This window comes from Centruroides sculpturatus, unplaced genomic scaffold (assembly GCF_000671375.1).
Source record: "Centruroides sculpturatus isolate CEXI.00-Female unplaced genomic scaffold, Cexi_2.0 scaffold95, whole genome shotgun sequence".
Lineage (NCBI taxonomy): Eukaryota > Metazoa > Arthropoda > Arachnida > Scorpiones > Buthidae > Centruroides > Centruroides sculpturatus.
In genome coordinates, this window is record NW_019384621.1 from 161045 (window position 1) to 183295 (window position 22251).

The 22251-nt window shown below is 28.8% G+C and overlaps 1 protein-coding gene across 1 annotated transcript in view; it reads right to left on the reverse strand.

Moving 5' to 3' along the window:
* Positions 1-22251, reverse strand: part of LOC111625482 (muscle M-line assembly protein unc-89-like) — a 230921-nt gene that overhangs the window by 117959 nt on the left and 90711 nt on the right. The window contains exons 12-17 of the mRNA XM_023368634.1: positions 17786-17891; positions 14370-14548; positions 10130-10235; positions 9157-9335; positions 7139-7360; positions 4564-4678 (exon numbers count right to left, since the gene is read on the reverse strand). Of these exons, the coding sequence (XP_023224402.1) occupies positions 4564-4678; positions 7139-7360; positions 9157-9335; positions 10130-10235; positions 14370-14548; positions 17786-17891 (907 nt within the window). The remainder of the gene's footprint in view (positions 1-4563; positions 4679-7138; positions 7361-9156; positions 9336-10129; positions 10236-14369; positions 14549-17785; positions 17892-22251) is intronic.

Here is a 22251-nt window from a genome sequence, read left to right on the forward strand (position 1 = left end):
AAATTTTCTTTAGGCATCAACAAAAATTCAACTCAGGGTGATACACAATGGACAGAAATGTTTTCAGTTCAAAACAAAAACCTAACATGGCATCAACTAGTAAAGACATTGGACCAAAAAAGAGAAGAATCACAGAAGAATTAAGAAGTTTTCAAGATAGGTGGAGTAGAAACTATTTTTTTGTGGAAACTAAAACAAAGCCCATATGCTTGATATGCAACAAATCTGTTTCTGTTTTGAAAGAGTATAACATCAAATGGCACTACAAGACTAAACATACAAATAAGTTTGATAAGTACAAAGGGCAATTTTGACAAGACCTAGTAAATAATTAAAAAAAAAATTTCTGTACAACAAAAGATATTTACTAGAGCGGGTTCAGAGTCAACATACTATGTAAAAGCTAGTTATGCAGTAGCCATAATACTAGCAAAAAAACTGAAGCCATTTTCAGACGATGAAATGGTTAAGGAATGTTTGAAGAGCGTCACTGAAATTCTGTGTCCAGAAAAGAAGAAGAATTTCTCAAAAATAAGTCTGTCTCATCAAACTATTACTAGGCATGTGGATGACATTAGAAAGCATATTGAAGATAATTTGAAAAGTCGAGCATCCGAGTTTATATTTTATGCTCTAGCATTGGATGAAAGCACAGATATAGCAGATACTGCCCAATTGGCAATTTTTATCAAGGGTGTTGATATCCATTTTAAAAAGACAGAAGAATTAGCGGCACTGTATCCACTTAAGGACACTACTAAAACACGAGATTTGTTAGAGGCAGTTACATCGACATTGAATCGCTTTTCATTACAACTTAACAACTTATCAGGCTTAACAACAGATGGTGCTCCAGCAATGGTTGGAAACACGAAGGTTTAGTAAAACTGATTGAAAATGAGGCCTCCAAAGTCAGCAATATTTCAATGCTAAATTTTCATTGCATTATTCATCAAGAGAATTTATGTTTGAAGTCCCTTAAAATGGACCATGTCATGAAAGTGGTTGTCAAAATAGTGAACTTTATCAAGTCGAACAGTTTGAATCACCATCAGTTCCAAGAATTTCTAAAGTCATTGGACTCAGATTATAATGACGTTACATTTTATGCAGAAGTAAGATGGCTGACCCGTGCCAAAATGTTAAAAAGAGTGTTTGATTTGCAGCAAGAAATACGATCATTTTTTGCAAGCAAGTCAAAAAGTATCCTAGAGTTTGAAGACAAAGAGTGGGTTTGCGACTTTGCATTTCTGGTCGATATAACTAACCACCTAAATGATGTTAATACTTGTCTACAAGGGAAAGATCAATTAATTAATAAGGTGTATAATCATATTTCTGCATTTCAAATGAAACTTGGTCTTTGGGAACAACAGTTGAGACAAAAACTTTACTCACTTTCCTACATTGTCATTGCAACCAGACGTCACACAGGAGTTGCAGATAAATATGCTTCTTTGATATCTCATTTAAATCTCAAATTTAAAAACTGATTTCAGGATTTTGAAAAACATCATGTGCTTTTTTGTGCATTTGCAATGCCATTCACGTAGACGTGAATTTATTACCAGGAAGATTACAAATGGAACATTGTGAAATATATTGTGATACACAGTTAAAGGAGAAATTCCATCAAGTTGGTTTGGAAGAGTTCTATGAAATGTATTTGGACAAGGATAAATATCCTACGTTTTACAAACATGCTCTGTCGATGGTTTCGCTATTTGGAAACACTTATGCATGTGAACAGCTTTTTAGTTGCATGAAGTACATCAAATCACAAGTGAGATCACGAATTACTGATGTTCATTTGGAAAACTGTTTACATGTAGCGATAACATCAGTGGAGATCAATTTTGATGCACTTAGTTCTGTAAAACAAAGTCAGATGTCTCACTTTTAAATATTTTTAAATTGTCTAATAAATATGTTTGATTCTCGGTTATGTTCTATTTTCTTCAAAAAAATAAATATACCTATTTTTTGTGTTTTTTTACATTAAACCAGGCAGGTGTTTGACCACGATCTCACCTACCGGGAAGTGACAATGTGATTGAAGCTATAGCATGCTTGCTTGTTTACTTTTATTAACAAAAAAAAAAAAAAATTAGGTGCATGGCCTGGCAGGAAATATTATTTCTGAAATTTGACCCACCTTCTGTAAAGATTGGCCACCCTACATAAAGCTTTCCCATACAAATTCATGTAATTTTAAGGAATTTCTGCAACCTTCAAAAATGATTAAAATGTTCTTATTAATTCATTGTGTTTATCCTGTCATAAAAAAGTGTTTTTGAAATATTTATGAATATATTCTTTAAGAAATCTATTAGCATTTACGATTTCTTGAAGAATGTATCTGGAGTTGTTTGTCTTTTTGGTCTCTTCTCACATAGTAATCCTTGGTAAGGAGCAAAACATACTAACATCATCTTCTAACTGTGAAGTTCCTTTTCATATTCAAATAGTCTTTAGTCAAATAGTCAAATAGAACCGAAAACGTTCGCAGTACATTTTACGATTATTTAATACCGGTTATTGGTTTTAGTAAGTGATATTTTTATATTAATCTGGTATTTGAAGATTCTTTATTCAAATAGTCTTTTTCAAAAGTCTTAAGGCATGGTCAAGATGATGAAAAGCTCTTTCAGTTGTTTATAAGTTTAACTAGACAGAAGTTGATTACTAATAGAAATTAATGCTACTGCTTTATTGTCATCTTTTTAACTGTAACAATATTTTATTACTCATTTTGGCTCAAAATTCAATTAAATCTCCTTTTAGTAACTTCATCCAGGCTAGCCTAACGTTATTGTAATAGCTATGATTATTTGGAAATTCTGCTGTTTCTTACATTATTTATTGCAAAACTAATGACAAAAAATTTGAAGTTATCTGATCTGTTGATCTAGCATCCATGATGCTGGAACAATGAGGTCAAATTCTTTTCAGAAATTGATCAAAATTGAATTTTAGAAATGCCAAATTGTGGGTTAAATATTTAAGTTGAGTAATTAAAAAACAATAAAAACTGCTTACAAATTTTACTTTGTTTAGCTTTTTAATCTATTATTTATTGCAAAACTAATGACAAAAAATTTGAAGTTATCTGATCTGTTGATCTAGCATCCATGATGCTGGAACAATGAGGTCAAATTCTTTTCAGAAATTGATCAAAATTGAATTTTAGAAATGCCAAATTGTGGGTTAAATATTTAAGTTGAGTAANTTATAGTAACAGGTCATAAACATCACAAGTTCCAAGTGAGTGTTATTTGTTAAGCCAGATTTTTAAAAATAATGCTGGAGGATATACCTTCCACTAATGCATCCAGTAACTGCAGAGGAACACGTCTTGAACACCTTTTGTTTTATCATTTATAAATTTACATTTCAAAAGTTCTTTAGGACTGTTTTCATATTACATATGCAAAGTTTGATATTTTTATATGAAAATATTTGATATTTTTTTACAATTTATAAAAATCTAATACTTTCTAAACATTCAATGCAGGTCACAGGTTTTCCATCACTGGACTAAATCATCAAATCAGTTATTTCAAATTTTTTGTAAATAAAATGTAAATGATATTTTTACTAATTGTCTTTGCAGGAATAAAATTTTGTAAATATTCTGCAGATATAAACAAGAAGAAATAAATAATAAAAGCAGAAATCTTCCAGAGGAGTAAAGTTCAAATATTTTCCACTAAAACAATTACGTTAACAAATGTTTACAATTACAACAAACAATTACTTAACAAATGTTCTCTGAAAGCTGGAACCTGTGAGACATAGGAAAAATGGAAAAAATAATGCTATTGCAACCCAAATACAGGGAAGTATAGATGCAAAAGCCAGAAATCCCTGTGTGTTCTTTATTTCTGCAATAATGCAATGCCATCTATCAGGAAATAAATTATTTTTCATTAGAGATTATTTCAAAGCATGCTGAAGGGTTTGGTCTTCCATTTTCATTTGTATCATTATTTCAAGCTTCTATTTTTGTGCTTATGTATTTATTCCGTGAAAAGTGATAATATAAACATGACATTGTGGACTCTCAGACTAAAGATGATGATGACATTGATAGAAAAGACCAGTTAATATAACAGTTTGTGTTTGATGCTTTAAATCAAATGCAAATTTTCAGTTACATAAATACTTCAAAGGAATTTGGAAAAGCTAAAGATCAAGAACTTTTTTTAAACAGAACAGTAGAAAACTGATAAAACTATATTCTGTCAATGGTGGTAAACTTGTGAGACATGGAAAAATAAGATAGTCCTATCAAATTACAACTATTACAGGTTTTACTGTAATGTGTAGTAAAAGTATTTTAGAACTATAATTAAAATAAAAATGTTAAAATTATCAGCAAGTGTCAATTTTTCAATAACACTTTTCTATTTTATATTGCATTACAAATGTTAAAAAACAAACATTTTCAAACTTGTAAATGTTATAAAAGCCAGTTATATTTATTCAATAAAAAGTATCAAAAAATATGCAAGTTTAATTCCAATAATTTTATCTTTTAAATGTTAAATTTATATAAATTACCATTTAATTGTAGGCTTTGGTTTTCCTTTTAATTTCACTGTAAATTTTGCATCCTCTCCATTTACTGCTGTCACATCTTTTAATCCCTGAACAAAACTTGGTGGCTCAGCACTTTCTGTATCATATAATCATTTTATTTTAGTTTTAAATTAAATTTAAATTTAATAGAAAAAGTTTAATGTATATTTTATTCAAAATTTATAATTTATTATTGACTAGATTAAATATTTATTGGCTTAATTACATCCAAAGATATTTAGTGTAAATATGAACATATTTCAACAAATCAAAATAATAAAAATATTAATGATAATACAAATATTACATATTATACTAATTATATACTATTTAATGATATTTTATCAATTATATCAATTTTATTGGTTGCTTTGTTTGTTATCTGGGAGTAGTAATCTCATGCCTTACAAGCAGGGATTCCCAAAATCAATGATCCCTTTCAATTTCTATTGAAAGGGGTCAATGGAATGCATGGAGTCAACTGGAGGTCAATGATAAAGTCAGATATTTATGGTACTTTTTTGAGAATTTCAGATAATTTACAAAGAATAATAATAACAATCATGTGGGAAATTCATTAACTGATTTGATAATTTGCAAGAGAAGTTAATTAAATTAAAAGATGATATGGAATCTAAAGCTTTATTTCTCACTAATGGATCCACTAAAGTTTGGAATCATAAAGATATATATCAAAAATATTTCAAATTAAAAATTGTTACTAAACTAATATTTTTAATTTTTTCAATTTATATCTAGTTGAAGTCAGTTTTATTCAATTTACTTGATATATTATGCAAAATCTTAAAAAATAAAATTGATCTGATTGAAAAAAATATTCTCTATATGGGAGTCAATGCAAGAATAAGGTTGATGAAACTCTTATTGATGTAAAAATGAAATGAATACTTAAAAAACATCTGTATCTATAGAAAATTTAAGCCAATTAATTTAAAGTTATATTTTAAATTTTTTATATTATACAGACTTACTAATGATACTATTTAACATTAATCACTATTAATAATATTAAATAACATAATATAGTAATGGTATTAATAATATAGTAGTGTCCACTTACAATGAACCTGTATGGACCGTTGGAACTGGTTCGTTACAACCAATGTTCATTATATTGGATAAGAAATTAAGCTTACTCTAATTTTGAAAAACTGAAGTTTAATATCTCAAAGATAAAATGTAACAAATTATTAATAGGAAGTTGCTCATTATAACATCAATACAAATGTGCATGGTTAAAAATTCTGTTACTTTTTATATAATAGTTTGATATAATCCAGTACTTGTTGGCATATTACGTATTTACATCGAGTTTGTAGATGTTGGTTTCTGTTATTTTTGTTTGTCAATTTTTACTAGTTGCATTGCATTCTGTAATATATAGTTCTACCTCAGCAAAACTATTTGAAATATTTTGTTGAGTATTATGCATTTGTAAAAACTCTCAAACAACAGCAGTGTTTTGCAAAACTTTGGAAATTATTGTTATCAGAACATTGACACATCTGCATATGTTGTATCATCATCTTCATCCTCATTAATTTCATCATTTTTGGAAGACACTGAAGCTAGAATATCATCATCAGTCAAAAGTTCCCTACTAATAACACTGTCATTAACATTGACATACAGTATTTTTCAAAATCATACTCAGAAAATGCATCCAGTAACTGCAGAGGAACACGTCTTGAACACCTTTTGTTTTATCATTTATAAATTTACATTTCAAAAGTTTGTTAAATGGAATGTCATCATCTGAATCAAATTCTTCTCCATTAATTTGTAGAAAGCCAGCATGTCGAAAACAATTTTCTATTGTTTGAATTGATATATTTTGCCATACCATATGGACAAAGTTTATTGCATCAAGAAGATTTATAGAAAATGATTCTTTGCTATTATCTATAGAATTTACCATTTTCTACAGAATTCACTATAGCTGCTCTTCAAGCTGTAGTTTTGAACTTGTATTGGGTGGCATGAACACCGGTATAATGCAGTGTAAATTCTTGATGTCAAGATGCACAGGGCAGTTGTCAATCAAAAATAAAATTTTTTTGTTTCTTTTTTCTCAGTTCTTCATCCATTCTTGCAGTTCACCACAGAAAATGTCAGAGGTCATCCAAGCTCTTCAGTTAGATTTGTAATTTACTGATAGCTGTTGCTTTTTGAAACATCTAGATTTTTTCAATTTATAAATTACTAACAATTTTCTGTTTTCCATTCCCACAAGATTTGCTGCTAGTAGAATAGTGATTCTTTCTTTAGATAATTTTCCTCCTGCTCAGCTTCTCCTTTGAATTTTAGAATTCTATTTGGTGTAAGCTTATAAAAAAGACTCATTTCATCTGTGTTAAAGATATCACAATCTTGGAAATTTTTTCTAATTTTGGGCTACTTATTTTGCAACCAATTTTCTGCCACATCCATGTTTACTGCAGCTGCTTCTCCAACAATTGGCTTTGGCTTCCAATACTATGTCTTTTTTTAAACCTCTTGATCCAACGTCTACTGTATTAAACTCAGTACTCTTTACCAATTTGCTTCCTAAATAACTCTTCTTTTGACTGCAATATAGCACCACTAATAGTTGTGTTTTTAAGTCTCTGCTGAGAAAACCATTTTAACAATACTTGATCTAATTCTTCATGCATTGATTTTCTAAGCTTTTTAGCATTATTACATTTGAAACTTGCAAGTATTTTGTTTTTTCCTTCTAAATAGTAGCAAATGGCAAGAATCACAAACTGCATGTAATCTTAAGGCATATGCCTTAAGATTACATGCAGTTTGTTATTCTTTATAACTAATGCCAGTAAATGAAATTTTTCTAACCAATAACAGCATAAATTTTAAATTTTGTGTGGTTTGTTTAACTTTGAAATTCAAGTTTCAAATACTATATATACACTTGAAATTTTCTTGCCAATCAAAAGCATACCTTCAATTTCCAAATGTTAAATGGGCAGGAAATCAAACAAAATCATTTAACTCTCAATAACAGATTAAAAATAACATTTATAGCACTAACAAATGAAAATCCTTGACAGTGTAAATTTCTAAGTTCATTGTTAATGGGTCACTAGATGAATCCCAGAAAATACCTTAGTAAAGAAAGAAAACTGGTAGAAAGAGAGTATAAAAATTTGTGAAGAAAAATTAGGTAAAGAAATGTGTAATTTGAAATTAGTTACAGTAGTTAAAAGCAAAAAAACCCAACTTAAGCAACATTTCCCATATTAGGTCATTTTAGGTCATGATCCCTTACATTCTTTTAACCCTTTCATGTCTCTCCCATTATGGTACAGAAAAAAGTTTTTATTTAAAAACCCTAATAATAACCCAAAGAATTCTTTATATTCATAATTCATTATAAGCAATAACTTTCACTTTTTAAATCCAAATATTGTTTGTTATACAGGTATACCTCAAGTTACGTCGTTCTCGATTATGCATCATTTGTCAAAAAACATGTGAAAATAAAAATCAAGTTTAAGTCATTTTATTCAACTTTACGTCCACCACAAATATTGAAGTCATAATATCACTAAAAAAGCATTAAAGCACATAAAATCATATTAACATAGGTACATTTATAGTAAATGTTAATATAATCATCATAAATCCTAGAGAACAAAACATGAAAACATCTATGTTTCTGTATTGTCTTATTTAGCGATCTTTAAGTGCTCAGTATTGGTGTTTTCCACAGTAGCTCCAATATCTACCATTTGGTGTTGTTGTCAGCATCACTCAATCTCGGTAAATTTAATATAAATTTGTTTATTTTCTACTGTCGCAAGATAATTTTAATAACTGTATTTGTTATTTAACCTTACAAAATCATCTTATTTTATAATGTCTTAGAGCAAACCATATTCACAAATAAAGAGTCACAATATACTGTAAACATCGCCAAATTGTAAACATGTACATTTACAAGTATGTACTGTACATACTTTACATGAATTCATAAATTTAGATTACTTTTTTCTTTACTATATTAAAAATTAAAATTTATTTGTTTGTAAGCTTAAAATAGATTCTTATAAGTCATATATTATTAAAAATGCATTTATTAATAAAATATAGAACTGGGAATGGTTATTTGTGGTTTAGCCTAGTGACAAGTGAATTCGGAGACAAGTAAATTTGACTTATGTCGTTTTTCAACTTAAGTCGCCTCTCCTGGAACTAATTACCGACATAAGGCGAGGTACATCTATATATGAGTTTATTGTAGCCAAAAAAATGACATTATTCTTATGGATGTTTCATTCATACTTTTAAAATTTGTTTGTTATAGCTGAGAGTTCATTATAAGGTGGTTTGTTATAAGTGAACACTATTGTATTTGTTTAATTTATAATAATTTTATTTCATTAGTATCACAAAACTAAACAATTTGGTAAAAAAACTCTGACAATAAAAGCCAATATAAGGTATTTATTTAAGATCTATACTAAAACAGAAAAAATTTAAAGATAAAAGAAATTAGTTTTAAAGAGTTACTCTAATTGTAAAAACTTAATTTATTCCATTAATTCAGCATACCTTTTACAGATAATGTACCACTGGTTGATTCTTTACCCACAGAATTAGAAGCTTCACATGTATATTTTCCAGATAGAGAACTATTAACATCCTTAATCTTCAGCATATATTCACCTGTATCTTTATTTTCAATAAATTTATAATTTTTTGTTTCTGTGATTTCCATATCATCTATAAACCTAAAAAAAATGCATTTATTTAATCTTTTACCATTAAAACTGCATAATTAAATAATTATAAAAGTAATAAGACATGTTAAAATATATTAAAAATAATTCATAATTATTAATTAAATTACTCAAAAATTTTTTAAATATAAATTAGTTGTGATGTAAAATTATTTTGTTTTAACAATATATCATTTCAAATATATAAATTTTAAAAAAGATTATATTATCTTCTTTCACAAAATTTAATTAATCTGATATATTTTAAAAAATAATCTGATACAAATCACTTTATTAAATTTCTCTTGTGAACATACAAATGTGTTGCCTCATAAATTTCTTAAAGTAGCTTTGTTAGAAGACAATTTAGCAACTTTTAAGTTTGTTACAGATTTTCGAAATTGAGGAATTAAAAATATGTACAGAAATAATAATATCATTATTATAGTTGTTATGCTATTAAGAAAGCATAGATTTTATATAAATCAAACAGAACTAAAATTCTTGTTATTAATATATTTTCATTTTTATAGGAAAAATATAAACAGTTTGAGTATGAATACTGCTAAAATTTAATAAATCAATTTTTAAATTTTTGCTCCAACCACTAAATTATTTTCAATTCTTACACAATTAAATCTTTCTTTTTATTTAAATTTTGAAAATATTGAAGGAATATTTTTGTTTTTAATGAGAGAAGACTAATATCTTAAACTTTTATATGATTATATGATTTACAAACAGACAATATTGGATGTTTACACTAAAGGTATCATTTGAAAAAAGTATTGTTTTAAATATTTTACCATTTAATCTTTGGTTGTGGTTCTCCAGAAACTTTAACCTTAAAATCAACTTCTTCATTTTCAGATGCCTCTATATCTGACAGCTTCTGAGTAAATGAAGGTTTCCCTAAAATTTAAAATATAAATTTTCCATTGTTTTTATTACATAATAATTCTATATACATATCAAATCTACATTTATAATACAAGAATACATAAAGTTAACACACTGTCAGACTGCATTAAAAACTTTTTAATAACACAAGTATTTTCAATGACACAAAATTGTCGTCATCAGGCTAACAAACATCTGGAATATTTGTGTTTGTCACTTCATCTGTTCTTATACTGCAATATTTGGTGTGGAGTTTAACTTGCTCTTTTTATGATACATAAAAAAGTAATACTTCAAAACTTTCATCATTATTGTACAAAATATTGTGGCTGCACGCCTGTGTTTTTATTATTATTATTATGTTGGGTTTTGAGAGTTATACTAGGTTCACACCGGTGGCTGTGTACTATGCCAGACCAGAGTCAAGGCATAGCAACCAAAACTAAACTAAAATTAAATAAGTGTGTCAGTGTGTGTGTCTGTATTCAGGAATTTCCTAACAATGTGGCATGTATTCAATATAGTGGCCTTCTGTAGTGTGATGTATGTATTTCTACTCAATTGTAATGTTCCCAGGCTTTTGTGTAGTGTGTGTGGTATCACACCTGTACAGGAGAGAACGACAGGTACAATAAGCACCCTATCCATCCTCCACAGATGCCTTATTTCCTGGGCGAGTTCTGTGTACTTGCTAATTTTTTCAGTGCATGTGTTTTGTACATTGTGAGTGTTTGGAATGGCTATGTCTATAATGTATGTGATTTTATTGTGTTTGTCAATGAGTGTGATGTCTGGTCTGTTGTGGTAAATTGTTTTATCTGTGATTATGGCTCTGTCGTAGTACATTTTGTGCGTGTTGTTTTCCAATACTGTCTGTGGAATATACTTGTAGTATGGTTCGTGGATGTCTACCAATTTGTGTTTCTTTGCAAGCTCTTGGTGTATTATATTTGCTACTTGATTGTGTCTATGTAAGTAATCTGTCTGTGCCAAGAGCTTGCAACCAGAAGTGATGTGTTGTATAGTTTCTGGCATGATGTGACATTTTCTGCATGTGTCATTTGTGAGTGTTGTATCTTTGAGTATGTGTTTTCTGTAGTTTTTAGTATTTATGACCTGATCCTGTATGGCAATCATGAATCCTTCCGTCTCCCCAAAGAGGCATCCCCGATCTAACCAGCTGTTTGACGCAGTTTTGTCAACAAAATCCTGGGCCAGGTCGTAAGGATGCCTGCCATGGAGAGCCTTTTGAGCCCATGATTGCTTAATGTTGTCTATGCTTTTTATATGTTGTGTCATGTCTGTATGTTGTGAGTGTAAGTTTAATGGTGTGTTATTTGAGTCTGCTAGAGTTACTGCTTTATGTAACTGTGATGTTTCTTGTTTCTTGTAGAAAAACTCTCGCAGTGACTGTATTTGTTTGTAGTGAAGGTTAACTATGTCAATCAGGCCACGTCCGCCTTCTTTACGTGGAAGGGTTAATCTTTCTGTGGCGGATTTAGGATGATGTTGTTTATGCTTAGTAAGTGTTGTTCTTGTTTTCCTTTGGAGTTGCTCGAGATCTGTGTGAGTCCAATGTATAACTCCAAAAGAGTATGTGAGTACTGGGATGACATATGTGTTTATTGCTTTAACTGTGTGTTTTGCATTTAACTGTGTTCTAAGTATAGCGTTTAACCTACTTTGGTATTCTTTAATTAATCGTTGCTTTATTTGTGTATGTTCTGTTAGTTTGGCCTGTTGGAATCCTAAGTACTTGTAGAACTCGCCCTCTTCCATGGATTCAATAATGTCCCCATTTCCAAGTGCAAAATCTTCTTTCTTCAGGATTCCTTTTTCTATGTGAAGTTTTTTGCATTTGTCTAAGCCAAACTCCATTTGTATGTCCTTAGTGTATGAATGTGTGATTTGTAGGAGTTGATGAAGTTGTTTCTGTGTGGATGCATAAAGTTTTATGTCATCCATGTACATGAGATGCGACAGCGTAAACTGTGTTGTTTTTTCATGTCTGATATTGTAGCCATAATGCGCATTGTTTAACATGCATGTTTAACATGGAATCCGAACCTTTTCTGTATATATATATCTTTCAATGTCAGCACAAAATTAAACTTGTTTAATTGGTAAAACATGTATGTGTTTTCCTGTCCGCACTGTACATTTTCACAATATCACTTTTATTTATATAGCAGTAAGTATCAATTTTACAAGACAGATAGAGATACAATAGAAAATAAGTATTATTAAATTTTTGTATAATCCTAATATTCTGGAGCGTAATTTATAAAATACCTAATTAGTGATTGTTTTTACTTACATTTAAACATGTTTAGTTCACTCTGGTTATATACAGTATTTTTTCAGCATTATGTGAAGTTACTAGTTATTAAAATAAATCATTAAAATAATTTGATAATATCAATAGATATGTCACTATTTATTGATAATATTAATAACTTACAATGATTTTTTTAAATTCAAATTGTTGAACAGTTTGAAAAAGAATGACAGAGACTGGATTAAAATTTATACAGCATATATAAATAAGAATGTAGGATCAGATGGGGTAAGTGCACCCTCAGTTCTGGAATTTGAAAGTTTTAGCCAATAAAACAGAGTAAAAATTAACTGATATCAAAAATCAATTGATGGAATAACTAACAAGGTTGCAGTCAAAGTTTTCAATGCAAAAACATGAATGTCGGACATTCAGTGATGAATTCCTGTAAGCCTAGTTTGACAATGACATTTGGTATATCAATGGAATCATGTGCAGCATTCCAAACACCATTGTCAAACTTCTAGGTTTACGGGATGGCGGTGCTGAACGTCCGACATTCACATTTTGACATTGAAAACTTTGGCCACAATCTTGCTACTATCTGGTTATAGTAACAGGTCATAAACATCACAAGTTCCAAGTGAGTGTTATTTGTTAAGCCAGATTTTTAAAAATAATGCTGGAGGATATACCTTCCACTGTAATAGCTAAATAGGAAAATCCAAATAAAATCAAATGCTGGGGTAAGTGTGACAAAGTTGTGACAGTAACTTTTGTTTATATAGACTCCACTGCAAGTACAGACATAGCAAATGAAATAATAATGGCACACTAAAAGGCAACAGTAAAATCAGCATTATTTATTGTAATTTGTCTCAACTTGTCTAGTTACAACAGAAATGTAAATGATCTACAAAACAACATGAAATTGCTTGAGAGTAACTTTCTCTGAAAAGACAGTCTAGGATAATGATGGCAAATTTATGACCTTCACAATGATTTCAAGGTATCAACATTTAATGTTTAGAAAATTTTAGGTTTTTACAAATTATAAAAAAAATATTTGATAGACTTCTAAACTGAATTTGTAATGTTTAATGGCAAGGTCCTAAAGCTGTTGTGAGAAGTTTTAGAGATCAGTAATTGTGAACCTCAGAATGAAAAAAAATTATCATCAAATTATCAAATAACAGATTTCCAATTAAACAAAGTATTTGTTTCCATTATAATCATATTATCATCATCTTTACACTTATTTATACAGTTACACTTATTTTTGTTATATACATTAAAAAGTTAAATAAAGTGAAATTTGTAAGCATTTTTTTTTTGTTATTTTTAATTACTCAAATTAAATATTTGACACAATTTGGAGTTAAATTTCCAATTCAATTTTGACCTATCTTCGGTTGCCATCATTGGTTAAGTACTTTTGCACCACTTTACTCCAGATTATAGTAAGACTTAAAGATAAAAAATGTGTGATATTTATCTGATGTAGTTTAAAGATAAAAAAAAAGAGAAAAGAAATATTAAAACCTATTCAAAATGGAAATCTGCCAAAACAGAAAAAATAATTTGGTACCATACCATTCTGGTTTATACAGGTTTTACAGTATATATAATTCTTATTGTCAAGTTACTTTAGTTTAACACCACATTCAATTTAGTGTCAATTTCAGAGTGAATAGTGGCACTAAATCAAAGTTTGACTGTAATTATAATATAGTTTACATAGTTTCTATTTACATTTTACACAAACCTAAAAGTTTGGAAATGGTCATAATTATAAAAATTTAAAACTTTTTTATTATTGATGGAGTGAAAATATTTAAAAAATTTAATCTATTTAGTAATAATCTTACCAGCAACAGCTAGATTTGCATCAGTTTGGTCTGATCCATGTTCATTTGTAATTTTGCAAGAATATTTACCAGCATCATCTTTAACAATATGATCTATAGTTAATATGTAGGAATTACTTTCTTCTTCTGTCACTTTAAGATGCTTGTTATCAATTTTAAGCTCTTGGTCATCTTTCATCCTTTGTAAAAAATTATATTAATAAAATCATAATTCAGTTAAACCATATTATTATAATTTTTCAATTGTTATATAAGTTCATATTTATAAAAATAAAGTAAAAATTCACCATAATTTCCTGCAAATAGTCCATTGATTATCTGTATTTAAAAGTCAATTTAAAAGCAGATGCATGTTATCTGTCAATTTTAGATTGCAATCAACTCACTCAACAATTTTTCTTTTGTCTGAGCTTATCAAGAGTGTCTTTTTAAAAACATGGAAAATCCTTTACATAAGTGCTTCTCAAACTTTGTGGACATAGATTATTTTATTTTTTTCCCATGCTTGCAGAGCAGTATTTTTGTGAAGTTAAATAAAAATAATTATAAAATAGAGAGAATGAAATTCAAATGCATTTTTTAATTTTAATTTTTAGATTAAACTAGTAAGAAAAATACAACAACAAAATTTGTTCTAATAATGGGCCATTTTCAAGTACTTTTCTAAACAAATTTTGATTGCCAATTCATCCCTTCCACTTAGTGTTTAAATATTGATAATAATAATAATAATAAAATAAGTTATAAAAGTATGTTTTTAAAAAACATTTAAAGACATTTTTAGTAGTTTTATTAATGCAATATATAAAATTTTGAAATTTTAAACAAAATTGAAAAGCCCAGTAATAAATTGGTCTCAACTAAAACTGTGGTCTGCAAACCACAGTCTGAGTAGTAGTGCCTTACATGCTGTACCAAGACCAAATTTCTAAATAGACACACTAGGTATTGACCAAGAAGGACAGATTTTGAGGGATGGCAAAATTGGACTGCAGAGTATAAGAATTTCACAAAAAATTGCAATATTTGGAATTAGTTACTTATTTATAATTAATTATTAAGTCATATACATAAATAAAGATACTGATTTAAATTATCTAATTACATCAGATAGATAGTCTTCACCAATTATAATGTAAACACACACCAATATACATGATGTACTTAAAAATGTATACTAAATTTAATATACTTCATATAATATTCTGTAGTTAAATTCCAAGTTAGTGTCAAAAGCATTTATGTTTAGGCAACATCAGAAAAGGCAGCATTCTAGGAATTTCTAGCCTGTACCTATCACGGAAAAAAGCTAAGTCTAGCCTTATGTCATACATATCATTTGTCATCATGTTTCCAAACACCATCAAAGACCAATGTATGTATACTTTGCCTTTAGTTCTTTCCCATTTTCTGTATGTCAATCCATATTTTCATTGATGATATTAAATCCTCATATTTCAATATTGATCTCAATTTGAAAGTTGATAAATGTCCAGTAAATTCTTCTTTCTATATAGTGATTCTCAGAGAACTATTTAGAAGCTAACTAATGTTGATTTTGGCACATTAGTTCTTTATAAGAGTTAAAGGATAAATTCTCAAATCCAGGTCATTAAATATTATAATGTGCTCAACTTTCCTAGTAAAATCAATAATGATGACATTAAAGAAATCCCACTTGTAAAATAAGATAAACGAAGTTTAGTTTGCATTAATCAAAATTACTTTCTTTACTATTTATTTACTTTATATGTATTAAGAAAATCATTCCTATCAAAACTCACAATGGTCTCATTGTCACTCCAGACTTGTCTTGATCCCAAGTGATTCTTCAAATGTTAAGTATACTACAGATATACAAGTATACATTAAAACCTTTTATTTACCTTTTCAAATTTATTTTAGCATATACTGTTATTAATATTATTTGATATGTAAAAAAATGAAGAAAATTTTGTCATTTGGCATCACTTTGTATTTCAATTTAAACAGTTCTGTCTCAAATATTCAATTTTCTCTGTTTTACTTATTTCATAATTACATCTATAATAAATTTCTAATGAAAATAAGATAAGAAAAATACTAAAAAACAGAATGTCTCAGACAATATCTTCTAATCTGCATATAGATAGTCTTGACCACAAATAAACACACACTGATATACATGATGTAATTTTTAATTAAAATAAAACATTCCATGTAAGTTAACTGTATCATTTTCATAAAATAAAATTTTGTTTATGCAGATTTTATTGTGTCACAACCCATTGCTTAAAATCATACATCTCACGATGTCACTGCAGACTAATATTAAAACATTTTATCATCATCATGTGTAGCTTATGCTTTTAAGTAAAAAGTGAATAATTTATATTCAAAATTTTTATATTGTCAAATGAGTGTCACTCCTTTGATTCTCAAGTCATTTTGTAATTATTTAAACACAAGAATGATATTTTAAACTTTTTACAAAATGTGCATGATATTTGAATTTTCTTTCGTCTGTGAAATCTTTATGTTTGAAGGTGGAATACCACTGCCAGTGACAAGTTTTCAATGGCAACGTTTGGAAGTGCAGAGTATATGGCAATTTGGGTTATGTAACTGATATTTTGTTCTAGCAATTTTCTGCAGAGTATTTGCTATTGTGAGTTACATGCAGGAAATTATGGTAATCAATATTGCATAAATCTTAGCACCATTGTTTACTATGATCAATCAATAAAATAAAATAAATTACAATAAAACTACTACTACTTCTTTAGGAAATCAAACTATTTATTCTATCAGGAATGTTTTTGCTGTTTTAAGTTACTTCAGCTTATACACAATGTTGAATGTAATTCCTAGCTACATAATAAAGCAGTTTTATTTTGGTATTCATCAATGATATTAATCAATATTTTGATAATATTGATTTTTGTATTTTTACTTACCATTTAACATTTGGTTTTGGATTTCCAGCTATTTTAACATTAAATGTTATGGTTTCCTCCTCTACAGTTTCAACACTCTTCATTTTTTGTGTAAATTTTGCGGGCGCTAAAATAAAAAATATCATTATTATTACTTTTTAATTTTCTATTATTTTCTATAAAAATTAATAAAAGACACATACAATTAACAGTAAGTGCTCCAAATCCTGTCTGACTACCACTGCTATTACTTGCAACACATGAATAATTTCCAGAATCTTCTTGTTTGGTCTTTTCAATTAATAGAGTATGTAATTCTGCTTCATTAAGTACTTTTATTCTATGNTTAAATTTTGAAAATATTGAAGGAATATTTTTGTTTTTAATGAGAGAAGACTAATATCTTAAACTTTTATATGATTATATGATTTACAAACAGACAATATTGGATGTTTACACTAAAGGTATCATTTGAAAAAAGTATTGTTTTAAATATTTTACCATTTAATTTCTGGAGTTGGATTCCCTTCAACTTCAACCTCAAACTTCACTGGTTTATCAGTCATTACTGCCATGTCTTTCATTTGTTTACGGAAAACAGGTGAAGCTAAAAGACAAAAAAAATTTAATTTTATTCAAATTATACGTTCACTAATTTAAAATTATATTTAGGGGAGATTGTTCCATATGAAAACAGTTTTGCCAATTCTACCAATGGACAATTTAAATTTTGTAATGTGTATCTCATCAAGAGATTTCCTAAGCTTATTGCTAAAGGATATCCTGTACTGAATCTATGGTATGAACTTCAGCAAAATGGGCCAACCATATAGACACAGGAAATAATACACCAATTTCAGGAGAATAGCAACGAACTGAACCTTAAAAGAAATTCCAGGATAATCTATTGTAAATTCTAACATTTTCAATCTTCCTCAGGATTCTCGAAATTGGAATGCAAAAATGGAACTTTTTTTTTTTTTGAAAGAATTCTTTGAAAAATTCTCATTTATACATTTTTTAAATAATTCTTAAAACATTACATTTCCATATTCCAATTTAGAGAATCCTGAGGAAGATCTGTGAAGATCGAAAACGTTAGAATTTACAATAGGTTTTTTTAAGGTTCAGTTTGTTGCTATTTTTTATGATATATTCCAGGCTTGCAGAGTTTGAGCTATAATTTCAGGAGACTTGTTTAACTTTTTTCAGGTGACACTTGCTGATTGATGGAAAAGTTGCTGGAATGCTGCAAAACTTGCAAAGTCAAGCTGTGAAAAAATATGTTTATTGGGATACATGTTGGTCCTGTTACACTGTTTTCAAATTGCAAGTTTTGTCACTAACATTTACTTAGCAAACTATGCACCCTGTTTCCACAACTGCAAATTCCACACTGAAAATGTCTCATTGGTGAAACAGATTTTGCTTATGTTGCAACAGATTTGCATCAGCATTGTATATTTTAAAAATTGATCATTAAGAACTATATTTACTTAATTAATAAGTTTTCTAGGTATGTAGTGACCTTCAAAATTCCAAGAAGATCAAATACTTTTGTAGGAGATTGTGGATTTTGAAGACTCTTTTCAGAGGAGAAAACATTCCCATCTTTTGAGAGAAGACATCCCCATTCAGGTTTTTGATATTAGAAAAAGTTATGAAACACCTGCTCCCATTTTTGTTTGAAAAGGACTTGATCCAACAAAAGACTTGGGTGTCTTTGTTCTCTTTCACTTGTTTTTCTATCTGTAACTTTCACCTCTATCACTAAAAATTCTCTTACATACTGTAAACTGGGGTTACTTTGGTATGGTTTTTCATTTTTGCACCTCTCTGATCAAATGACTGTAACGAACTGTTTTGCATTGTGTTAGTTAGGTAAATATGACGTTATTTTCTTGAAATTCGCCAATATTTTCACTCCCAGGTCAAGAATTTAAAAATACTCCCACCTTTTTCTTGTCCTAAAGTTACCCTTTAAGTAGGGGTAACTTTAGGACAAAGTGTTTTCTCTTTTTTTTAACAGTATAAAAGTAGGATCGTCGCAACATTAGACCGTCAACAATCTTTATTTATCAAAAATAGTCCCCTGCATTAAGTGGGGTCTTACTGTGTATATATATAGGCTGTATATATATTACCAGCCAAACCTGATTTCAGGCCAAACTAGTGTATCCTACGCATGTCAGGATATACTAGACTAGCCTAAAACAATCTAGTTTGGCCTAAATACTTTAGGCTTAACTAGTTTATCCTAGGCCGAACTGATTTAGAATTATTATTTAAGTCAGGCCTGGCCAACCCAAATTGTTTCGCGGGCCACTTTGATCAGGCGTAACATTACAATGGGCCACAATTTAGGCAAACATGCTTTTAAAAAAGTAAAACAAATACAAAATGAATAAGATTTCATTGTTATACCAAGAGTTCGTACTCACACTTGCACATTATAACAATGACACATGCAAATTTTCATTTATTTAATTGTTTTGGTTTACACAAAATGGAAAACGAAAGTTTTAATAGATATATAATATCGCTTAGCAGGTCACACAATTTAATATGACGGGCCGCAGGTTGGCCAGATCTGATTTAAGTATATTAATGGTTAAAATAAAATTAAAAGGCAATCAATTAGATGAACAATATTTATTCGAACATAGTCTACTTAATTATAAAAAAACAGTATTGATTAGAAATGACACAACATTTGTACAAAACTATAAAATAAAAATAAGCTAATCAGTACTTATCAGTTTGTATTTTTTTATTATGCCATCCACTTTTAAAGGTAATTAACTTTCAAGAATATTTTCAAAAATTCAAACAAAATAATGAAAATAACTTTTAAAGTCAAACTAAAATTAAAAATGAACTTGTTTGTGTTTCTTAGTGTAACATACACTTTTAAAGGTAATTAACTTTCGATGATATTTTCAAAAATTCAAACGAAATAATAGAAATTACTTTTAAAGTCAAACTAAAATAAAAAATGAACTTGTTTGTGTTTCTTAGTGTAATATAAAATATTTAATCTTTTATTTATTTTTACAGGGTGGGTTAAAGTGTACAGTACCTTTTTTTTATAGTTAACCCCAATAGTGGCACTTCAGACTGTTCGTGCTCCCAGCAGCTCCCCTCCAGGAGGTGTCTGCCGGCAGGCCGCCCATTGTTTAACATCACTAGTTATTGATTCACTGTAGTTCTTGAACAAAAGAAAAAAAAAGGAAACGTCTACTAAAAATGTAGTTAACCTAACCGAAGCACCGACATTGGGGTTACCTAGGTACACTTTAACCATGTGGTAGCATTTTGAATTACACAGAATAATTTTTTTTTTTACACCGGCACCTATTTGTAGTACATAAATCAGTTCGGCCTAGGTCAAACTAGTTAAGCCTAAAGTATTTAGGCCAAACTAGATTATCCTAGACTAAACTAGTATATTCTGATACGTGTAGGATAAACTAGTTTGGCCTGAAATCGGATTTGGCTGGTAACATATATATATATATTTCAAATAAGCAAATAATAAGCAGTAAATATATATATAATAAATTTATTTACTATGAATTTTTGTCAATTGGTAACATGTATTAGATAATATTTTATATTTTATTCCTAGTCCATCTTTTTACATATGAAAATAGTTAGAGATATACANATATATATATTTTATATACATATCAATCATATTAGCAATGAAAAAAATTAAACCAAATTGTACATAATGTTCAGGATAGATAATTTACTAGTTCTTTTACACAATAAATACCCTGGCAACTTATCTTTTTGGGTGACTTGCACATCTACTGTATAGTCCAGGATGTTGTCCTTATTTGGCCATTTCCAATTACAACCCACTTTTCTCCATAGTCCTTGAGCATCCAACCCTTTTCTGTTTTAATATCATTCCATGATAAAGAACACCATAATTTCATAATTTCATAACTTCATAATTTATTAAAACAAACGTTCCGATAAATGTTTTAACTCATGTTGTAATCTATCATCGATTGATTGTAGAGGAGTGAAAGGATGCTTGTTTTCCATTTCCTCAGGTACTCATGTCATATTGTCATCAGACTCCACATAAGGAACCATTTCCAAATTTATGTCATCACTTTAAGTGTCCTCATCTGATGTATCCTTCTTCCTTAAAACTCACTGGGAATTTGTCCCAAAGTTGCCCCTTATATGTTAGATTTTTCAATAAAGTATTTTTTATAACCAAATAATTATTTTAAAATATTATCAAACACTTGATTATAATAGATTATGATTATCTATTTCAAAATATTTAACTTTTTTGTTTTCAATAGAAACTGTAGAGTTTTCTCAACGAATAATAGTTTTTGGAGCATGTGTTGATCAAACAAAGCATAACCTAACTAAAAATGGCTGCTTAAAAGGCGGGAAAACAAACAGCTTCTGGGCGTTGATACTACATGGCAGCACAATAGGAGCATTAGAACCAATGACAACAGTTTGTATATTATTGAAATGGCAGTGGCATTGACTTTAAATTCATTCAAAACAGTGATTGTCCTAAAGTTAGCCTACATGTCACAAAGTAACCCCAGTCTATGGTATCTTTCTCACATGCGCATTGANTAAATGTTTTAACTCATGTTGTAATCTATCATCGATTGATTGTAGAGGAGTGAAAGGATGCTTGTTTTCCATTTCCTCAGGTACTCATGTCATATTGTCATCAGACTCCACATAAGGAACCATTTCCAAATTTATGTCATCACTTTAAGTGTCCTCATCTGATGTATCCTTCTTCCTTAAAACTCACTGGGAATTTGTCCCAAAGTTGCCCCTTATATGTTAGATTTTTCAATAAAGTATTTTTTATAACCAAATAATTATTTTAAAATATTATCAAACACTTGATTATAATAGATAATAGTTATTTATTTCAAAATATTTATCTTTGTTTTTAATAGAAACTGTAAAGT